General features: G+C 28.9%; 1 protein-coding gene across 1 annotated transcript; it reads right to left on the bottom strand.

Annotated features, from left to right (window-relative positions):
• Nucleotides 1-1,310: 1,310 nt before the first annotated feature.
• Nucleotides 1,311-6,037, bottom strand: LOC111026158 (protein DETOXIFICATION 35). The gene is made up of 7 exons (XM_022304180.2): nt 5,607-6,037; nt 4,163-4,788; nt 3,760-3,816; nt 3,100-3,338; nt 2,892-3,010; nt 2,147-2,233; nt 1,311-1,803 (listed from the first exon to the last, which is right to left on the bottom strand). Exons 1-7 carry the CDS (start codon nt 5,871-5,873, stop codon nt 1,726-1,728), a joined length of 1,473 nt encoding a protein of 490 aa, XP_022159872.1. The 5' UTR covers nt 5,874-6,037; the 3' UTR covers nt 1,311-1,725.
• Between the last annotated feature and the right edge of the window lie 17,016 nt (nt 6,038-23,053).

Genomic DNA, 23,053 nt, shown 5'->3' with positions numbered 1-23,053 from the left:
TGGTTTAAATTACCTAACTCAATTCAACTTAAATAATTCATAGTTTGGTTGATTCAATTGAATTTAAAAGTATCTTAAATATCAATACTTTTCCTTTTAAAAAAATTAAAAGGTACTAAAAATCACATTTGTCAGAAGTGGGATTTGAACCCGCCCTCTCTCGAAGACCAAAACTTCAGTCTTGGCGCCTTAGACCACTCGGCCATCCTGACAAATTATCCAAATTAATATACTAATAATATATATAAAATATTAATAAGTTTCTAATATTTGGATTTTTTTTCTATTTATTTTTTCTTTAAAAATTTACAAATTTAGTCTCTTGTATCTTTTAACATTACGTAAATAAACTATAGAGATTAAATTATTACGTAATAAATTTTATGGATTAAGTTGTTACCGGTCAGAAAGTTCAAAGAACTAATTCGTTATTTCTATTAGGAGTGAGCATCGATCAGTCGGGAAATTTTTTTTTACCTTTATGTACAAATCGACGTTTAATCAACAGTTCGGTTGGTCGGTTTGATCAATTTTTAACCAATATTAAACTCAAGAAAGAAGCAGATCTAGATAAGTGTTAGAAGGCAAGAAAGAGAAGAAATGGGAGAGGGGAAGACGATTGAGGAAGGAGGAGAAGAAATGGAAGAGGAGAAGAGAAAACGATGAAGTAAGAAAAGAAAGAAATATGGAGAGAGAAACGGAAAAGGAAAATAAAATAGCTGGGGAAGGAGATCGGATAGAAAGGAAAGTAATAATAACAAATAAATAAAAGGAAAATAAATAAAAATAAATAAAAAAGAAAATAGTAATAATAAATTATTATTATTATTATTAATAAAAACAATTCACTTAAATCACGTGAAACCGTGGCAACTTATTACCTATTTTTTTTCTGCTTACTTGTATGAAATTTTAAATTTTTTTTTTATTTATAAGTTGGTCGGTCAGTTTCTTTGATATCAGAAGAGCCAACAGGCCAACTAGTCGATTTTTCACGATGGAAAACCAACACCAACCGACCGACGTATTTTTTATCGGTTGGATCAGTTTTTTGAACTCATTTGATCATCCCTAATTTCTATCAACATACCTAGACCAAAAGTATTTTTTAACCAATAGAATATTATTTTGACAAAGTTGAATGAGTTGTGAAATTGGTACCTCTTCAAACCTAAATAATTAATAATCACTCAAAATTGGTGCCAACACGAGTATAACTAAACGATAATTGGTACCTACTCCTTCCTCTTAGGTCTGAGGTTCACACCCCGATACCAATTTAGGCCTTTTTTTTTTCTTAGAACAACAAATTGGGATAGAATGCCAATTATTTATCAACCGAATCACTAATTCCAATAGTTAACAAAAGGGCAATAGAGTCTACAAAAGGGTTGGAAGGAGGAAAGAACGTGATTGATCCCTAATCACTAGTTAATGATAAAGTGTGCTTATAGATAATATAATAGTAGTTGATCTCATATATGATCAAAATTGGGTTAGAATTTGATCTCATTTTCATTCTTTTTCTTTTTGCTTATTTTTCCCCCTCTACTCTTTCCAATGAGTAAGCATGCTAGTGACTTGCATCACCTCTTCTAACCAAAACTAACCAGTTGCCTTGCAAATCCAAGAAATAAGGGATTAGAAATATAGTTTTCGAACCAAAATATGCTTCCATCCTGAGCTAGAGGGATCTGGGTAGACCTACTCTTTTGACAATCTACTTCACGTGTAATCAGCGGTGTTGTTGATTTCGACCTTTTGTCCTCCCCACCTTTTCATACGTTCTACCGATTGATTCACCTGCACGTGTGATTTGGTAGATTAAATACGGGCGCTTCGAATGAGTTTTCAATATTCCACGACACACTAATAATAAGTTTGGTAGAACTTGAAAATAAGCGTGTGATAATTCTTCTGTAAACACTTTTGGAAGGAACACTAGTTATAAACTTTAAAGTTACTTTAAACAACTTTTGCTTAGGCAATCAAATACTTCAGAAGTCGAGAGGTAAATCATGTTTAGTACTTTTAAGTAAAAAATATTTTAAATTATTTTTGAATACGTAACCAAATATCATGAAAATTTTTGAAAATGATTTAATTGGCGAAGGGAGAGACTAGAGAGACTAGGGATTAGACTTACCTCATGGGTCCAGTTCGTTTTATAGAGTATGATCAGAAGCAGAACGGTTTGAAGGAACAGTCCACATATCATGCCTCCCCACAGTCCCTATGATTATGAAGAACATAACTTATATTCCATACGGCAAAAGGGAAAATGGTTCAATGTTTATGCACGATATATAAGACAAAATATGATAAAATAAAGGTTTAAATACTATGTTAGTTCTATATTTTCCACTTTAGTTTTTTTTTTTGTTATTTTTTTCTGTTTTTTTTTTTTTATAAGAAACATATAGAATGTACTTTTAAAACGTTTTTAGTTTATTTAAGTCCTTGTACTTTTAAAATGTCTATTTTGATCTTTATACTTCCAACATTTTTTCATTGTAGTCCCTATACTTTTGAAACGTTTGTTTTAATCTCTGTACTTTTAAAAACTTACCATTTTTGTCCCTTTGTTTTCATTTTTATTTCATTCATTTCAACCACAATTTTAGTCTAACACTTAAGTAAGTAAATTTTTTTGAAATGTAACCATAAATTTGTATTAAAGAATTTTCATTGTATATAAAATTTGTATTAAAATTTTGTAGGTGGACCATAATGAACAAAAGTTGATAGTATACGAACCAAAATGGACATTTTGAAAGTACATAAACTAAAAAGAATCAAAGCCGAAAGTAAATGTACCAAAATAGTATTTAAACCTAAAATAAAATCTCACATGTGAGTTATATTTCATATGCTAGAGCAGTTTTACTGACCTGAACTCCCAAATGTTTTGTATAACCAAGAAGATAACCAAGGGGAAGACCAAAAGCATAATACGAGCCAAGATTGATATATGCTACCAATGTTTGCCAACCAGCTCCAATAGCGACACCTGAAAAAAATCAGGAAAAGTAAACAAAGAAAGGGAGAATGAGAATCTTGTTAACTTAGTAGACTTGTAAAGCATGGTAGATGTGGTACCTGAAATTACTGGCTGAACACTGTTCAGAACCATGGTGATTCCAAGAAGGTATGCTAGTTTAGAGACAGCAGCTTGCATTTCTTTGCTGTTGGTGTAAATGATAGCAAAATGGTCCTTAGCTATTAAGATAATCACCATGGCGAGTAATCCGAGAAGAAGAGACTGAAATACTGTAACATATACAGAATATTTGGCTGCCATAGGACGTCCTTGTCCAAGCTCATTGGAAACCCGCACGCTGAGAAAGCAAAACTAATGCAATTTAGCACACTTATAATAAGTATTATATGTAGACATCAAGTAAAGAATATAGACAGATTTAAGATTAATTTCCACAATAAGCCGTAGCTGCCTTTAACTATCATATCTTCAGCTCTAGATCATATAAACAAGAATTAGATGATGGTTGAAGCAACAGGAGACTATTGGCCTGGAGCACCACCATTGGTAGTCTAAAATTATCCTCCAAAATCTTCAGTTTTTGTTCTGTTTTGACACTATAGTTTATGTGGAATATGAGATGAGATCATATTTCAAGTAAACTATTTGAACTTCACAATTTTAGATTCATGATTTGACCACCCAGTATTAGAATTGTAAGTAGCAGTAACAACCCTTCAGAGAGAGAAGAAATATAATGCCTTGATCTGATCACATACCTAATGGCAGCATTTATACCTATGAATACCATTGCTTCCAACCCGTTGACATTCATGCTGCAAAAGTAAAAGTAAAATGGATTACTGATAACTACAAATTCTGCTTAAAATGTACATGCTCGAAAATTGAAGTTCCTCTAACAAAGCTATGCATTAGTTTTTCATGCTTCTCAATTCTCAAGGTTTCTATTTCCCAGCCGTATCACCCAATAATCCCATTATTGTGCCATGAACTTGCTAGGGATTCTCAATCAATTTCTATCCAGAAAAAAATTTATATTTTGATGTAGAAACAGCAGAAGGGTACAGTATTATTATCATGGTTACAATATTAGTAAAAGATAAGGCCATAGATAAGCCACGAGAAAAAGAAGAATTGGAAAAAGTCGAGTTCTGTTCTTACCAAATTGAAAGGGAACCAACAGCATATACCGCATTATCCAGATGGCCAGTAAGAATAATTATACTCATCATATACCAGAGTTCTAGACAAAGCATTACGGCAGATGAAAAGGAGAGCCCAACAAAAGCCCAAATATCATTGAAAGCCGACCACGACAAACCAGTCCATCCATCTTTACACCAACCAACAACGTAGATAACTTGTGCTATAGAAGTAACCCAACTAGAGATGTTACTTGCGATGGCTGCACCAGTTAAGTTCCAGTTGAATACGAAAATGAAGAGCCAGAGCATCCCGGCATGTAATAACAAGGCCAGAAACCCAATATAGGCAAGGACATTGACCTTGCTCTGGGCTTGAAGGAACTTTTGGGTGGGAAAAACAATCGCAAGTGAGAAGATTTCGGGGATTAGTAACCTTGTGAACCATCCTGCAAGGTCAGCTATTTCATCTGCTTGTCCTAGAAACTTTAGGATTGGCGCAGCATACCAGTAAATGGGCAGAACAAAGAAGCCGGAGACTGTAAGGATAATCCATGAACGTTGCATATAAACACCAAGCAAGTAAACTTGTCCAGCGCCATAAGCTTGACCACACAGCGTCTCCAGCGCACTTCCCATACCAAGCTACATTTTGTAGAAAATAAAGTTTAATAATAGTTGAGAATATAAAAAGCTGAAGAAGATGAAGACAACAAATGAAAGCAATTTTCAGGGCAGAGGTAGAAAGTATTCCTAAGGAGGAGCAAAATCTTCCAACGTATAATCTTTCGATTCTCAAAATTTTAAGGAGACTTTAAAATCATTTTCTATATAACTTTCTAATCTAAGACGACACCCTTGTCAATTTAGATCCTACACTAATACAGAATCAGACCAGGAATCTGAGGACGAGTTCTTGTCTGAAATAAACTGATCGACTTTTGACTCAGGGTTTTACATTTTTCACCATGCTTTCTAGCATCGCAAAAAATGGCACAGAAACGAAAACTTCTTACAAAATAGGCAGAAAAGTAGACGCAAGCGCACATCTACAAACACGAAATTATTACAATCAGCAGAAAGTTCTTTCAGATCTAGAAAACGGAGAACCATTTTTTTGTTTTTTTTTTAACTTTTGTTTGTCTAAAATTTAAATCTCCGGCTAGTTTCAGCAGGTAAATCAATTGAAGAAGAAACAAAAGGGAAAAAAATAACACTCATCCAGTCATCCTACATCAATATTTAGACGTTTTGTAGAGTAATTTAAGAGAGAATCCTTTTCTGCTCGGTCTAATTTCGTTAAAAGAAAACGAGATAGAAATGTGATAGTTAACATATTCTCCTGCACTGCAGTCCATAAACACTGAGATACGTATACATCCCAATCAAACCCATCCGCATTACAGATTTACATGCAGGAACCTAAAGAAAACCGATGATAACGAGAAGAGAAGGAAGCGCACCATGAAGCCGAAGATGAAGGTTCCGATGACGGAAACAGAGATAGAAACGGCGGAAAGCTCGACGTCACCGATATGGCCGACGAACATGCTAGTGAGAGAGTTGATTCCGAAATTGCAAATGATAGTGAAGACAATCGGCGCCGCTAACTTCCAGAGCTTAATCGTCTCTGTAAAGAACAAATGCTTCACCTCACCGAGACTCTTGACCGGCTCGTAGTCTGCCTCGGCGATGGCGACGGCGACGCCATTCAGCAAAGGCGCTTCCATTCTTCTTCTTCTTCTTCTTCTTCTGGTTGCTGCTGCTGCGCTTGCAGACTCTTTTGGACGTAGCTACCGCAGAGTATAGAGAATCTCAAGGTCGTCAAACATGGCGCCTCCCTCCGAATACACCTCGCTGCTACTTATGGGCCGTTGGGATCATTCACCTTTCGTTTCTCTCTCCCTTGATAACGTTGATGTCTATGGATATTTACGTAAAAATTAGAAAAATAAAAAATAAAAAAACCGTAAAAAATATTTAAACTAATAAATAAATATTTTTTCTTTTTAAATTAGTTAAAAAATAAATAATACTAATATTATATATATTAAGGACATTTTGTTGATATTTTTCACATTTTATCGATTTTTTTTATTAAGACAGAAATGTCGATTTGTGTCGATGTTAGAACCATGATTATAACAACATTAATTATAAAATAATCTAAAAAGTCAAATGGGAGGGATTACACCTATGTTTTGGACCATTTTCTTCAAGCACATATCAATTTGATTGGTGTTCATGATCATGCCACATCTCCAATTACGAATTAGGTTAAAATGCATACAAACTTTTATATCTATCATTGTACTACCTATTGCGCAACACTACAAATCTAGCAAAGAAATTGACCAAACATATGAAAGCAACATTTTTAACTAGAAAAAAATCGTCAAAGTGAGTATAGCTGACGGTTATTGACATATATAAAGGTTAATGAAGTTGTGAGTACGATTCCATGCCTCCACATGTTGTACTAAAAAAAAGTCATTGATTATGCATCCTGAAAAAAGAAAAATAATAAAGTCATTGATTATGTCAATAAAATATCGATGTTGATGGACATTTTTACGCTTATAGTGAAAGCTTGAGCAGTATGAAGTTCGAGAAGTAAGAGTACGATCTTAGATCTTAAGTTGAGCTTAGATTACGTACGTGATGTCAAAATGATGTCTTTCTAGCTCTCCACTGACACGTCGTATTTTATCCGCCAACAATGGAGATATGAATATGTTACCAGAAATTTAATACTTTGGGTACTTTGAGAAATTATTGGGAGAGGTTAAACCAATGTAACTACAAATTGTGTAGTTTTGATGTGTGAAAGATAATGGTTATAGAAAAATGTATTTTATGTAATGGTATTAAATAGTGATTATTGAATACATATACAAAATGAAAATCTTTAATATAAAATTATTACAAATTTTTAAAAAATTTATTAAATGTAGTGTTTGGGTTGAAATTGTGATAGAAAAAAATGAAATTAAAAATTGATAAAAAATTAAAATGGATAAAAGTTAAAAATTTATGGAGTAAAATGATATTTCGAAAGTTTGATGATAAAAATGTAAAAAGAAAAAAAAGAAAAAAAATCTAGCACAAAAATAGCATTCCATTTATTATTTTCAACTATACTTTTGAATAATGTTTTTTAAATGCCAAGTTAACTTTTCCGTCATTTCGTTTCAATAATTTTTTTCGTTTTAGAATAACAATTCTATGTTCGAATAATTGTTTAGTCAAGACATTTATTTAATTTTATTTTTAATTTATTTTGATGAATACCTTAAAGTTTCTTTTAGTTTTATCTAAAAGATTATGTATTATAAATTATAATTTCAAAGCATACGATAACATATACATTAATAATTATTCGATCATAATTTGTTAAAAATTAAGAGTAATTCAAATAAATTACTATAAATTTTCTCCAAAAGAAAAGGAAAAAATCCTTATTAATGTTTTTTTCTTTTTTCTTTTTTTAACCTTTTCCTCAGGAGTTAGGTAGGCATAGGCGTGAAAATCGTTTTCCAATTTAAGTTGGTGAAATAAGCGGCGGACAAGGAGCCACGTCATTAAAAAAAACACGTTCGATTGTTATATTTTTATGTTTTAGTCCCTCAATTTTAATATATTTTCGTCTCGATCTATGTATTATATATTCTATAATCAATAATATATTAAAAAGTTAAAATTTGAAAGATATTTTGAGAGTATTATGTTTCTCTTTATTTATTTCCAAATTTATTAAGTACATATTTTTTAATTTTTAATCACTTTAATTACATATAATATGAAAAGCTAGAGATAGGACTAGCTTATATAACGAAAAATCTTCCTTTTTTATATCAATAATTTAATTCTAAAAGTTTATGGTCCTATATTTACTTAGAATTAATAATGAAATTTAAAAGTTGCGATTCCTACGTATATCATCAACTCAGGACTTCTTGATTGAAGATATATTTCAATAACCACTATGCTTATTTTGATGAATCTTTTCTACAACAACTTGATTTTTTTCTTCTTTAAGAAAGTTGTTTTCATATCTTTGGTCTGTTTCTGTGCCATGCGCAGTAGGTAGTACAATGGTAAATATAAACATTTATAGGCACTTTGATCTAATTCATAGCTGAAGATATGGCATGATCTTGAACACCAATCAAATTGATATATGCTTTAAAAAAATGGTCCAAAACATAGGTGTAATCCCTCCCATTTGACTTTTTAAATTATTTTATATTTAATGTTGTTATAATTTGTGTTTTTATAATTTTAGTTGATTTATGTTTATTTATTATATATTGTTTGTGTTCGTTTTTTTTTCTTTTTTTAATTTTTGATGTTTATTTTTATCTATTTGAAGTTATTCAATTAGAGTCAGGGAAAAATGATCCACCATCTTTCCCACTTTTAATGAGTGTTTCGGATGATTTTATAATATCTTGAGCTCATACTTAATTATATATATGAATTAGAAAACACGTAGATCAAACCCTCCCTTTCCAATAAGAATTAAAGTTTTATTTTCTCGGCCTTTCTTATTAACTGAACTAAGTTCTTGTTTTCTGCGGCTATGTTTGGATTGTTTTAAAAAAGAAAAAAAATTCATGTTAGACAACTTCCTATGCCGAGAAATTTTATATTAATTAAACTACATTGCAATTAAAAACTATAAATAGTAGAGTACTTATATCACACGCGTTAGTTTACTAGTATTTCGCTAATTAAGGCTAGATAGGTTTTTTTTACTTTTCAGTTTTTATTTTTTAAAAGACAAGTTTCTTTATGAGCAATTTATTTGTTTTATAATTTATATTTAACAAATTTTCAGAAAAATAATAAGTAAAAATTGCAAAAAATAAAATAAAAATTATTTGATTAATCACTCCCCAAATTTACCAAATTATTGCACTTAAATTTCATGTGTGTGGCAAATATGAACTAGCCAATGAGATTGTGAGTTCGAATTCCCTATTTCACTTGTACTAAGAAAGAAAAAAAATCATGCGCTGTTATATATGACTGTTAATGACATGTTGCAAAATGGTTTCATTAAAAAAAAAGACGTCAAGTTATTAAATAATCCATTGTTGAATTATTAGGACTGTTACAATTAAGCCAAGTTATAAGACAGTTATAATTTAAATCATAATTTTTTAATGCTATTGTGTTCTTACCGAAAATTTTCGGTAATCACAATGAGGTCTTCAAGAACACTCCACGACGGGTTCGTTCGGAGATTTTATCAGTAGAGGATTTTAGGAAGACTTATGCTTGTAAAGTCAGATTCCTACCACCTTTGCTTACGAGTATTTATAGTACCCCTTGATTACCGTTGGTGTTAGTGGGCTTGAAGCCAAGCCCACGACTATTTTCGAATTTACGGGCGACCGATGCGCTCGGGGGGGGAGAGCGTGTCCATTCGCGGTTGAGAGTTCGAACATGGAGGGACGAGTTCTGCCTGTTGGTAGAGTTCGTAATCTCTCGAACTCGTACCTACCGACACAGTCGGTGCACGTGCGAGCCTGTTAAGTGGATTAGGATGACGTCAGCTTAGTCGAACTTCCGATTTGATCAATAGCCCCCAACTTTGGAAATATTCAAGGGGTCTTTATTTGATTTTTCCGAAGTTGTTTATGAGACGAATTCGGACACTTGACCTACATCATCAGGGATTTCCTCCCTTTCTGAACTCGGGCTACTAGTCGTTAGGTATTTAAACCCGATTTGTATATATTCGAATTCATTTCCATCACCTCCTTCCGTTCGTTCTTCAAAATTAGTCGTTTTAGGGCAGGATTCCTCCTTCTCAGCCATTCGCCTTGAGCATTACATCAGATACTTCTTCGATTTCTCCTACCCCTTCATCTCCTAGGTAACCTCCTATTTCCTAACCCTAACTGAGTCAGAATTTCTTTGAGCTTTTTATACCTTTAATCGATTGATGGCTAGGACGAAAACCTTAATAATCTTATAAGCTTATAGTTTTGTAAATTTGTTGGGGGTGATGGATAAATTAAAAATTTATGGGTGTGATTGTAATTAAAAATCCCATAGGGACAGTTTTTGCAATTCTTAGAAAAAAAAACTATTTATTATTTGTAACTAACCTTTATTAGTTTTATGCTCTCTCTCCTCGAGCTGACAATTTCAAATAACAAAATTTAATTAGTTTAAGCTTAAACATACTAAATGGTCTATATAAACTTTTATGATTTTTGTTTTTTTTTAATTGAGTCATTTTAACCTTTAAAATTTCTCAATTATATTCTCGATATAAAAATCTGTTAACAAAAAATAATGTTTCATATTAAATTATTGTTTTATAAAAATAGTTGGAGATGTGGTTATGACTGATGAGCCACTTGGTCGGATACCATTGGACACAAAATTCAATTTGTCAATAAAAAAAAGGAAACCACAAACCATTATTAAATTGTTGAAACATGAGAGAGATAAATATAATAATAGAAAAATTCAAAAGAAAAAAACATTTCACTAGTTGTAAGCACATTTAAATATTATTTAAGAAAAAGTCTAACTTATCCCTCAATAAAATTCATTTCTACCAAAGTGATATGTCAAAAGTGGCAAACTTTCCCACGTGTGGCCAAGAAATTGTTAACAAAAAGTTATGTATGATTAAATTCTACTCTTATTAATATATTTGGACACGTCCTTTTATTTATATATATATATATATATATATATATATATATATATATATATATATGTGCCACTATTACGTGACACATAAAATTTAACATGTCCATCAAAATAAAATTCAACATGCCCATCAAAAAAATTTATTCTACCAAAGTGGCGAGTCCAACGTGTCATATCCAATGTATCTAAATATGTTAACAAAATAATAATCAATCACACATCGTATTTTTATTAACAAATTTTTGTAACATATCTTCTTGCGGACAGACTTGATTGAAAATTTATTATAGAAAATTTATTATAGTAAAATTGAGAATTAAAAAAAATGTAAAATTGAGAACTTTGAAAAGATTAAAGTAACAAAATTGAGAAAGTTCAGACCAAACCGAACATAGGTCAAGTGGTTAAGACACCTATTTCTAATCGAGTTCATGAGTTCGAACCCCACGTCCATATATTGTATAAAAAAATTGATTTTGTTAGAGTAATTTCTATATAATTAAAGAGAGTATAAACAAAAATAAAGATAAATAAAGTTGAGAGTCACAAAAATTTTGGAAAGGGAAAAAAATTTCTCAAAATTTAAGGTGAAAATAAGATGAATAGAGAGACCATTTTGAAAATTAAAACAATTACTATTTTTTATTAATTTTTTGTTAAAAAAAATTACTTGGAGAATTGACCTAAATTCTCCAAATGATTGATAGGAAATCCTTGCCAAATATTCTATTATAAAATGAAAGTGATATTGACACGAGTAAAAGTGATTCCGATGTTAAAATCACTCTCAAACATGTCAAATTTTAGAGGCAAATTAAACTCTATGCAAACATGTATAGATCAGCAGTAAATGACACTCTCCATCCCTCAAAATAGAATAAGTGATTTTAACAAAAGAGATTTAGGGTGTGTTTGAGAATAACAGTAGAATTAGCGATTTAAAAAAAAAATTTGAACCCACACCCTCTTTCAAAGACCAAAACTTGAGTCTAACGCCTTAGACCAATTCGCCATCAGATAATTTACAAAGTAAATTAAAAGAGTTATATTCTATTTTTTTTATTTGCCATTTTTAATCAAGTTTTTGTCTATAGTGATTAGTCAGTCAAATTATATTACATATTTCATAAAGGGCTATAACGTTAAATATTTAGACATCTAGATTTTCGAATTTAAATTATAATGTTTTGCTTTCAAATTACCCTTAATTAATACAAATTAGTTTAGTGTGATTTATTTTGTATTTGAATTATTATATTTAATGTGTTTCAAATTCTATCATATTTGGTGGACACCTATTTTAAATATTGAGATACTTTCAAACTTTTCCAAAATAACTTTCCATCAATAATAACCTCTAAATCCTTTCATTTATAATAAAAATTTTCCCATTCTATAACTTTCTCCCGGTCAGAAACCGTCATTACATTTTAATTTTTCTGACAACTTTTTTTTCAGCGTCTTTTTTTCAATAGTACGATAAACCTATACTACTCCAGAATACTCTTTTCATATTTTAATTATATCCTTCCCCTATTATTTTTCCTTGCATCTTTTTATTTTTCTGACAGCGTATTTTTTTTCCCTTTCGTATCCTCCAAAAGTTGTTGAAACTATGAACATATAGAAATGTCTATGAAAGTTGTTGAAACTATGAACATATAGAAATGTCTATGAAAATGTCGATATTGATTGAAATTTAAAGTCCTACTTATCATTTGTACCCAAGAAAATATGTTTTATGTTTTTTTTCCTTTAATATTTCAAAAGGTATCAATCCAATCTCTATTGATTTGTACCGAAAAAAAAAAAAGCCGCTGAGTTATGTTTATGTTGACAAACATTTATCGCTTAATAACTAAGGTTATTCAATAACAGTAAGGAGGATTTTAATTCGGGTAGTTGTAATTTAGTCAAAAATGAAATATAGCATCCGAAATAAATCCATTTATATAAAATAACATTTTTTTAAATACCAAGTTCATCAATTTAGTGATCACAACCCAAACGTAATTAACGATTTATGTATATTGTTAAATTAAATAGAAGAAATGGAAAAAAGAGATACTTTTGTTCTAAGACAATGAGAAGTGCCATTCTCAAAAGTGGGACTTTTTTTTTTTGAGTACATTCAAAAGTGGGACATTTGGAACCTCTACTCCTTTGTTCAACTATATATACCAAATGGTTCTTGATTATTTTTCAGTTTTGTCTGATTAAATAATATTGATAACCAAATTATAACAAACCGTTATGTTTTTACTCTTTAGTACAATAAATAGGAGTGTGTGGAATTTGACATTCCAATCTCAAAAGAATAGACATCTTTATTATTAAGCTATATTCATATTGTTGCAGTAAAAGAAAACAAAAAGCGTAAAGTGAGCATAGGTCAACGGTAATTGGCATATACTTCGAGCCAAGAGTTTGTGAGTTCAAATCTCTTCCTCAACATGTTATACTAAAAAAAAAAGAAAAAAAAAAGCTATATTCATCTTGAAAGTTTGATATTAGTTTATTCAATAGAAATTAGTAGGCTAAATTATCCCTCCAGATATACAAGAAAGGTTTGGAGTGAAATTTGAAGTATTTAGTATAGTGTTAGTTTCTTTATTAAAATTATGTTTTATGCAATTAATTTTTAAAAAGAATAATTTACAGAAACTTTGAAATGTTTTTATTTATTTCTATATGTATTTACCTACAAAAAATTAGAGAAGATATTAAAATAAGACTATAATACTATACCAACATAAAGATTGAATTAATTAAAAAAATATTTTATTATTAAATTTACCATTGATAAAAAAATTATACGATTTCCTTTAGAAGAAAAAAAAAACGTGATTAAAAATGTAAAACCAATTATGTCCAGATGGTTTAAAAAGTTTCATTTCTACTGTCGGTCTTTAAAATTGATTCAAATATGCTTTTTTAGTTTATTCACCATTAAAACAAGTGAAAGAAATTGATATGGTTATTGAGTTGTGTATGAAGTAGCGGTAGACGTAACTTTTAGTAATTGTCTAGTAGTTATTGTCAACTTCCACATTTGTGGTTTATTTTCTAAAATCAACCAACTGTGAGTCGTGAGTTTTGGATGCTAAACACAAATTTACGGTAAATCAAACAACTAAGTAATAATTATTGATTAACAATTTTTCCATTATAACAAAAGGAAAATAAAAAAGAATAAGTGGAGAAGGGTCATGTGTCGAGGTCCCTGGAGAAATTGTGACAATCACTATAACAATTCAACCGTAGTTCGTATAATTTAACAAATTTATTTGCAAAAGTTTTATCAAAAGAATAAATTTTAAACAATCAAATATTAGGAATATAGTCGATTTGAGAATAACTAACTGATTTAGATATATATATATTTTCGACTAAAAAAGTTGAAACTTCAATTCTAGGAGAAAATATATATTATGCACATATGTGAACAAAATGAACCCATGAGATTGGCATAATGGGTTCAAGAAGTAGCTCACTGGAATGACCCAAAGCCCAAGAAATAGGCCCAAAGCTCAATTTATCCCAAAACAAATTATAAAAGATATCCTATAAGATGAGAAAATTCCACAGTATGATCTTTTTTTCTATTGAATTATACTATTTCAGAAATATTAATGAGCCTGTTAATTTTTTAGTTTTACTTATAAACTTAATTCTAGTTCAAGATTCTTCTTATTAACAAGAATATAATCAAGTAGTTTACCATATAAATTAAATTTAGCTTAACTGATTAAGGGTATCTATTACCAAAACGATTGTAAATTTGAATTTTCACTCCACTTGTTGTTGTATTAAAAAAAAAAAAAAGTATAGAATCAAAGAATTTGTGGATCTATACCCCTGGAATAAGAATGACCTAAGATTATGAACTTATAATCATGAAATTGAGTGACCAAATATTACCCTAACTTAAAACAGGTTTAAGGTTAAATCACGAATTTGATCATTATGGTTTGACTTTTGGATCCCTATAATTTTAAAAGTTTCAATTATTTATGCCTATTTATTTTTATTTCTATTATCTGAAAAGGAAAATTAATATTTTTAATATTTCTAATTAATTTCATTAAAACCAAAAAAAAAACGTTTTCATTTTCTCTTCTTCAAAAACAAATCCATATCTGTTTTACACAACACATAATTCATTTCTTCTCCTCTTTATTTTCTTCTAAGCTTCAATCCTATCTTATGAGTGTATACGATTTACTATCAAAAGTCCTTTCCACGTAGTAGTTCTTCCACGGGTTTAGTCAGTATGTATATGATTTAATATTGAGGTTGTGCCAAAATTGTTACATTAATATCACTCATTAGTAACAAGGAATAATATTATAGTAAATAAATTTAAGTGACACAAATAAAACTATAGAAAAAAATTGTCAACATGGAGGTTACTTTTAATATATAAACATATCCTCAGGGCAAGATATTTTTGGCTCCATTTTTTTTATAAGCCCATACCTAATATCATTTTACTTTACACCTAATTTAAAATACATAAAGTTAAGTATTCATTTCACATGCATATTAAAAAAAACTCAATAATGGAAATTGGTCAAGATAATAAACAAAATGAAATTAATGAAAAGAAGATTTCACTGGATCAGATATATTTGAAAGAATCTATTTTGATCTGATATTTTGTTTAGTTCAACTTTGTATTAAATTTAATTTTACTCTTTAATTTCATTTTTTCGTATTTTATTTAACAAAAATATGAGGTAAACTAGTTTTCTAATTCAACAGTCACGTATTTTTTTTCAAAAGAATAAAACATTATTATATTTGATGCACATAGTTTGAAAAAAATCATATAATAATTAATACCTATGTGTTAAATGAAAAGCACAAATTCAACAATAAAGAGCAAATGTTATGTTTTACAACATTGAAAAAAAAAATCTTTTTGATTTTGGGGACGAGAATGAAAAATTCATTTTCCTATCATAGATCAATCTAGGTTCAATAACCCTCATTCTTCAATCCTAGAGGGAAAAGTTTGAACTGTTGGACCACTATTGTTCGGACATGTGGATTATTCGAGTATAAATTGAAATCTCTGAAATGAGAAAGGGACGAACACAGAAGAATGTTGAACACTTAGTCGAGGCTACCTCGAGTACGATAGTCGTCAGTGCGTTACAGCTAACGTTCCATGAGGGAGGTGCTAAGTGTCAAGGGATCGTCCTTTTTCCCGTGGTGCTGCACTTGCAAGAACAAGTACGACGTACGGATGGTTAGGATTTGCTCTCCCCATCTTCACCGATTCCCTCCGCATATATAATTTGTGTTAAAATTTTATAAATAGAGACCAAAATCAAATTTCAAACTATAAATAATCATCCTCTCATTCCCTCTCTTATATTTATATAGTAAATCCCCACTTTTGGATATGGGTCTAAGCATATAAAATTTGGATTTTTTTTTCTTTTTTTTTTCCTTTGAGGAAATTCCCTATTGGTGGTCAAGATGCTTGAATGTTGAACACCCATTTTAAAAATAAATAATTAAAGGAGATAGAGAATCTACTTCTTTCCCTTTGTGACTGCGAGTGATCCATCAAAGCACACCATGGTGCTGAATTTGAGCCAATATTAACACCAAGAAAAAGAATACAAATGCATGCATGTGATGTGTTTGATAAAATGTCTGTGAGAGCGATTGCGTTATTTTCTTGCCTCTGAAAGTGGGCTTCCCTTTGAAACACCTTTGCCCATGGAAACAAACTCATAATAGGAACTCACTAAAGCCAAATGTTTGAGATACAGAGCAAAACAACAACCGACATGTTTCTTCTCCCCACCAAATTCAACTAAAATTTATCTAATGGACATTACGAGCTCAATATTTCATGAATGATGTTAATAGCAAAGGACTGATCATGAATTAAAAACATAATCGAAAGTTCAATCATGTAATTAATTGACTTTATTTGAGATCAAAATGAAAAAAAAAAAAAAACTGACATGCCTATTAGTAATATCTCTCTACTTAGGTATAGGTTTAATTAGTTTGGATAAAATTAATGTTTTGTTTCAGAAAACAAAAGGTTGATGCTAGATTATTAGAATAAAAGTCATTTACAAACAAAATAAAAACAAAACTAAGAGTGGAAGAGGGGAAATGAACAGGCATGTACATGCATCTTCAATCACACATCAAGCGGCCACCGAAAAGCATTAAAAAGAAAAGATAGCTGTTTTTTTGTGTGGCGTATTTGACCCAAATAATTAAAGTTTAGATTGAGTTTCGTTTGATAATGTTCTAATTTTTTTTTTTTTTTGCTCTTTTTCAATTGAATAACATAATTATGTTTCGTAATTGTTTTATTGCTTATTATTTTTTTTAATTTACAAAGGAAATTGAAATAGGTATGGTAACCACAATAAACAATTATCAAACTGTTCATAATATCTCATCAATTTTGTTTGAGCTATGCTCACTTTAGCTTTTTTCCTTTTCTTTTTTTTTTTAAAAGAAGTATCTCATCGATTCTTAGATATAAATTTAATAATCACCTTTTTTTAGCACAACTAATTGTGAGTATAGAATTTGAATACGGAAGAAATAGATGTCCAACTACTGCTAATCATTTAATAATAATTTATTTAAACATTCATGTTTGTAAGGTTAAAATATTCATTTATGTTTCGATGTTAATTTGAAAAAAAAAAGTCTGGCAAATTAAAAATTAGTTTTAAAAAAACATAAAATCACTTTAAATCAGATGATACTAAGAATCATATGAGTTTTTTTTAGTACAACATGTGAGGGTGGGGGATCAAACTCACAATCTCATAGTTGCAGGTACATGTCAATTACCATTGAGTTATACTCGTTTTTGACACTAAAAATTATATGATTGATATATATGATTGTATATATTATATATATATTGAAGCACCCATCATTTGATCTTCAAATGAATTTTGAAGTATTTTAATTTTTTTTCTTAAAATAAACCTAAACATTTCTGTTTTTTAACCACTTTAAAATACTTTTGTCATAATTAGAAGCACTACCAAATATGAGATAAATGTAAAATTTAACGGAAATGGAAACCAATTTATAATTTAAAAGAAAAAAAATTCGAAGTCTACTGTCTAAAATTAACGTTTCAAAAACGTACTGATGAAAAAAAGAGTAAATTTAAAGCCAAAGTTATATTGAACATATAGAAATATAATACTCAAACTAAATATAGATTAGCTAATTAAAACATGTCAATCTAAGCATTATTCAATTGATTGAGATATTTTATAACTATTTACCTCTTCATTGTTGAAATTCTTTTTTTTTTTAAAATAACAACAGAGAACAAACAAACTAAGGAATGCAACAAAGACGATCAGAAGCAAAAACTCGGATGATGGCGGAGGGAACATCGTCAAGCCACACCTTATTAACACGTTGAACCAAAGTAGCTCTAGCTAATTGGTACACAACACCATTACCCTCCTGAAAAGTAAAGCAAAAATTAATAGAACCTAACAAATTGCAGCGACATTGAATATCAGAAAGAAGCATCTCCACCTCCGATATATCCTCAATATCATCTTCCAAAAGTCGAAAGTAGCGCAACAAATCAATCTCGACGTAGAGCGTATGAAACCTCAAATTAAAGATCACGAATCTATTTTTATAAGTTAGTTGTTCGAATTCTCATGTGTATATAAGCGTGTGTCAATATATAAATAAAGATAGAAGAAGACTTAGGACCACAGATTGACTTAAAATGATACCTACCCTAAGCCAACCTACAATCAATAATTATTTATTTATTTATTATTATTTTGTCTAGAAGTGAAGTTTAATCATATAAGATTGTATGTCAACTTTAGGACCACATGAAAACAGATCTTATTCTCTTCAATATTTCGAGAAATAAAGATATAATTTCTCTCTTTCTATATTATTATTATTATTTCAATTATTATCGAATCCGTAAATTCTCTTCACTACAAAGATAACAAAATAATATCTAAATGTTAGTGTAAAATTATGATAATATGTTTATGGCATGTAAACTTGAGTACAAGTCCATTGATTGAAGTAATATCTTCGAACAAAAGATCCATTATGTTGTTGAACTTAAATTTAAAAAGAAAAAAAAATGAAAAAGTAAAATTTAACAATAATATATCTCTACCCTGTAGCAAGGAATCACAGATTATGTTTATAAAATTATTAAAGTAATGAGCACGTAGTATTTTAAATTTTATTATTTTATCGTGTCATTTAATAAAAATTTTATTTTAAATATGACATGACTTTTGTAATTTTATAAAAATAGTGTATTGGGTAGTTTTATAAACAGAGAATTTATAGATAGTTTAATTGTTTGCATTTGGTTGTTTTATAAATTAAAAATGTATATTTAAAGAAATTGATATTGGTTAAAAGATTAAAAAATTAATTGGGAGGTCTTAAATGTGATAATCCTCAAATACTAATTATACAAATCACAAAAGATTCCACCGAAGCAGTTGAATTGGTTAAGACATTTACTTGGTATTAAAAAAAAAACTAATTATCCTAATAATTACCAATATCAAAATCCAAGATTTTTAAAACAAATTTTTATATGAAAATCTAGATTAAAGCAAATCTTTATCAAATCGTGTTTTCTCGTGGTTGCGATTAATTCTCTCCAACCAAACACAACACTCACATCAAGACCTTTTTTAAATTAAAGAAAATGAAAGTAATGTTTAATATAATTAATGAATTGTTTTTAATATTTGAGATATTTACTTTTGAAAAGAAAATAATAGCAATGATTTCTTTTTAATATTTGAGATATTTTAAATAGAATAAAGATGGATTCGATAAAAAAAAAATATTAAAAATTAATTTATGAACTTTAAATAGTTTCAAAGTACAAATTATATTCTTTAGCTGTGAATTATCTTTTTGCTTAGTTTTTGTTATTAACACATCATGTGTAATACTGTGAAAATAAATATTAAATAGGGAGTAAATGATAATATAGGAGTTCACGCTATCTCAAATATGATTATTACCAGTGAACCAAAAAATTAAACGGATAGATTAAGATAAATTTAATCATTATGATATCTAACATAAAAGTTGAAAAAGAATGATCAGTATATACAATTATTGTGATTTGGGACGAGTAGTTGTTGGTCTATGACATCAAAATCTATAATTCATCCAATTAATTGTTAGATCACTGTCTCCTCATCCAAATTTGTTGTAATGAAGTACTGAGTCAACATATTCGTCATTTGAGTATTGATAATATATGTTAAAGATAAGCATATAACTAAAGTCTAAAGATGTAATTGGAATTTTTTAAAGTTTTGAAACTAAACTGACATGTTTACATGAGCATAACTCAATTGGTTAAGACATTATTTATCTTCTCAACTTCTCAACAGTGTATAACTCAATTGGTTAAGATATTATTTATCTTCTCAACTTCTCAACAGTGGTAAGTTTGAATCTTCATTTTCTAGTTCACCTAAAAAATAAATAAATAGATTGAGATAATATTCAAAATACATGAACATGCATGTTTTTTTTAACCATAATTTATTAATCTCAATGATCTAGGTCATTAATAGATATTAAAAAATTGTTGAATACAATTTTTTTTTTTCTAGTTTCTCAAAAGTAGAACGTTGTAAATCATTTTCTACAGTTAATATTTCTGCTGCATATATAAAATTTTAAATAGGTTAAATTAGACATTTCGTACTCTGGTTTGTTTCAAGTCCTTTTAAAAAATAGAATATTAGATATTAACTTTTTATGAATAATATTTTTTACTTTAAATATAAACATATAGCTTTTTTCTTTTTATTTTCTTTTTCTTTCTTTCTTTCAGAAAAATATAAATATGTATTTTGTATTTTCATATTTGTTTCAAGAGTCTCTTATTTTTTTTCAAAATGTCCATTTTTATCACAAGACTTTTAACTCTGTTTTATTTTGTTTCTTAAATTTTTTTCAAAAAATTATTTTAGTGAGACGACATTTTACAATAGAATAAACTTAAATAGTTATATTTAAAAGCTTAGACCAAATAACCTAAGAAATGAGAAAATGAGAAAATTTACAAATTAACCTAAGAAAATGTTAAACAAAATTAGTTTGAAGAAACCAGACTTTTTGTTGGCAATGTATTATTTTTTAGGTTAAATTATACAAAAGATGATTTGAGCTTTAGGTAGGTTTAAATAATACTCCTACACATTTTAATTTTAAAAATAATAATAATAAATAAATAAATAATACTCCTACATTTTTAAATTTTATATTTATTTCAAAATTACCCTTCCGCTAATTTTTTCGTTAGAATGAAGATGAAAAAGTGATATGATTGTGACTTGTGAAATATTGGTACACGTGGAATAGGACATGTTTTAATTATGCCCCTGAATTTTAAATAGGTTTCAATTATACCCTTATGGTTTCAAAAGTTTCATTTTAACCTTTAACTTGTGAAATTATTTTAAAACAACCTTATTAGCTTTCTCGTCAAAATGAAGATAAAAATATAATGTGCGATTAGTTGAAAAATAAAGATTATACGTGGGCGTATTTTGGCAGTAAGTTATAAAAGAGTTGAAGGATTTTAATCCCACACAAAATTGTCTAGATTAGATTAAGGGAAAACATATTTAAGACATAAAGTTTTGCTTGAAATAATGAGAGGAGCAATATTGTGAAAAAAGTCATCCATGTGTAAAAATCAAACCCTCCCTAACTCAAACATTGTAAAAGTCAACAGAGAAAATGAGTAAGGGAGAAAGCTTCACTTCTTACGAGAGGAATATGTTTATTGAGAGAAAATTTGTGGAAGACTAGAGTCGATTGAAAACGTGGGTCTACAGAAGTTAGAAGAACAACAAAGAAAAAGACTGACTAATGAAGGAAGACAATTTTCATCCTCAAATGTTAAGAAATCTATCAAGAAACAACAATCTCTAGGTTCAGTTGTCTTGAATTTCTTTGTTTGTCTCTTCCTCTCCTCCATTCATGCACTAACATTAATTTTCATAAATTAATCATGACATAGAAGCTCCAAAAAAATTTTCTCCCTCCATCTTTTAATCGTAAGAAGATTAAACAATATTTTACCCTAATCTCCAAATTTGTTTTATTGCCCTCAAAATTATATAACGTCATTTTAAATTCGGCTAAGACTCTTTTTATCTTTTATTTTTTATACAACTCATCGCGACCTCATAAACAATTTCAATGATTCAAGATTAAAATAAACTTTTTAAATAATAAAGATATAATTAAAATATATCCTTTGTTAGGGGCATAAATGAAACCCGAAACGTTTGTCATGTCTACCACTATTTTATAACTCACCACCATACCACTTTTACATCTTCTCCTTAACCTAAAAAAGGTAATGGAATGGTAATTTTGAAACAAAACAAAAGTTTAAAGGTAAAATTCAAACCTTTGAAAACCTTTTTTTTTTTTAAGGAGAATGGGACATCTGGTATAATTTAGTATTTACCCCTTCTTTTATTGTTTTTTCCACATCCTTTTTCTAATTTTTTTTGAAAAGATACCTTTTGTGTACCAAAAGGGAAAAGAAAAAGCAACAATAATTTGTTAGTGATATACATATATATGATTTGCAACTGAAAGTTGGACAATAATTTAGTACAAAAATTGAATGGGCCAACATCCATAAATCCAAACATTTGATTAAAAGTTAAAATATTATTTTGATTATTTTAGTCATATACTTTCAATTTTCTTTCATTTTATACTCTAAAAAAGGATCGTTTTGGTCTATGTACTTTTAAAAAGTGATCAATTTTGATCATTTAATATAACTTTTAATCTAATCTTTTCTACCACAATTTCAACACGACACTATACTTAGTGTATTTGTTAAAATGTTATCATAATTTTATATTAAAGAGTTTCCATTAGGTGTAAAATTTGTTTTAAAATTTTGCAAATAGGGACCAAAATGATCCATTTTCAAAAGTATATGGAATACAAGAAATATTTTGATAAAGTGAATCAAAGTTAAAAGTATAATAACAAAAATGAACATTTTGAAAGTATAATGACAAAACGAACACAAATTTAAACGATGGGAGATCAAAATAATATTTTAATCTTAATTAAATAAAATAAAATAAAGAGAGGAAAGAAAAAAGGGGTGGAATTTAGAAGGTTTTGGATTCAGAGGATCAGTTCTAATTTCTAAATCACGTTT

This window comes from Momordica charantia (assembly GCF_013281855.1).
Source record: "Momordica charantia cultivar OHB3-1 chromosome 6 unlocalized genomic scaffold, Mcharantia_2.0 BLBB01000006.1, whole genome shotgun sequence".
Classification (NCBI taxonomy): Eukaryota; Viridiplantae; Streptophyta; class Magnoliopsida; order Cucurbitales; family Cucurbitaceae; genus Momordica; species Momordica charantia.
Note: the sequence above shows the minus strand (reverse complement) of the source record. Positions and strands in the feature narration are given on the sequence as shown.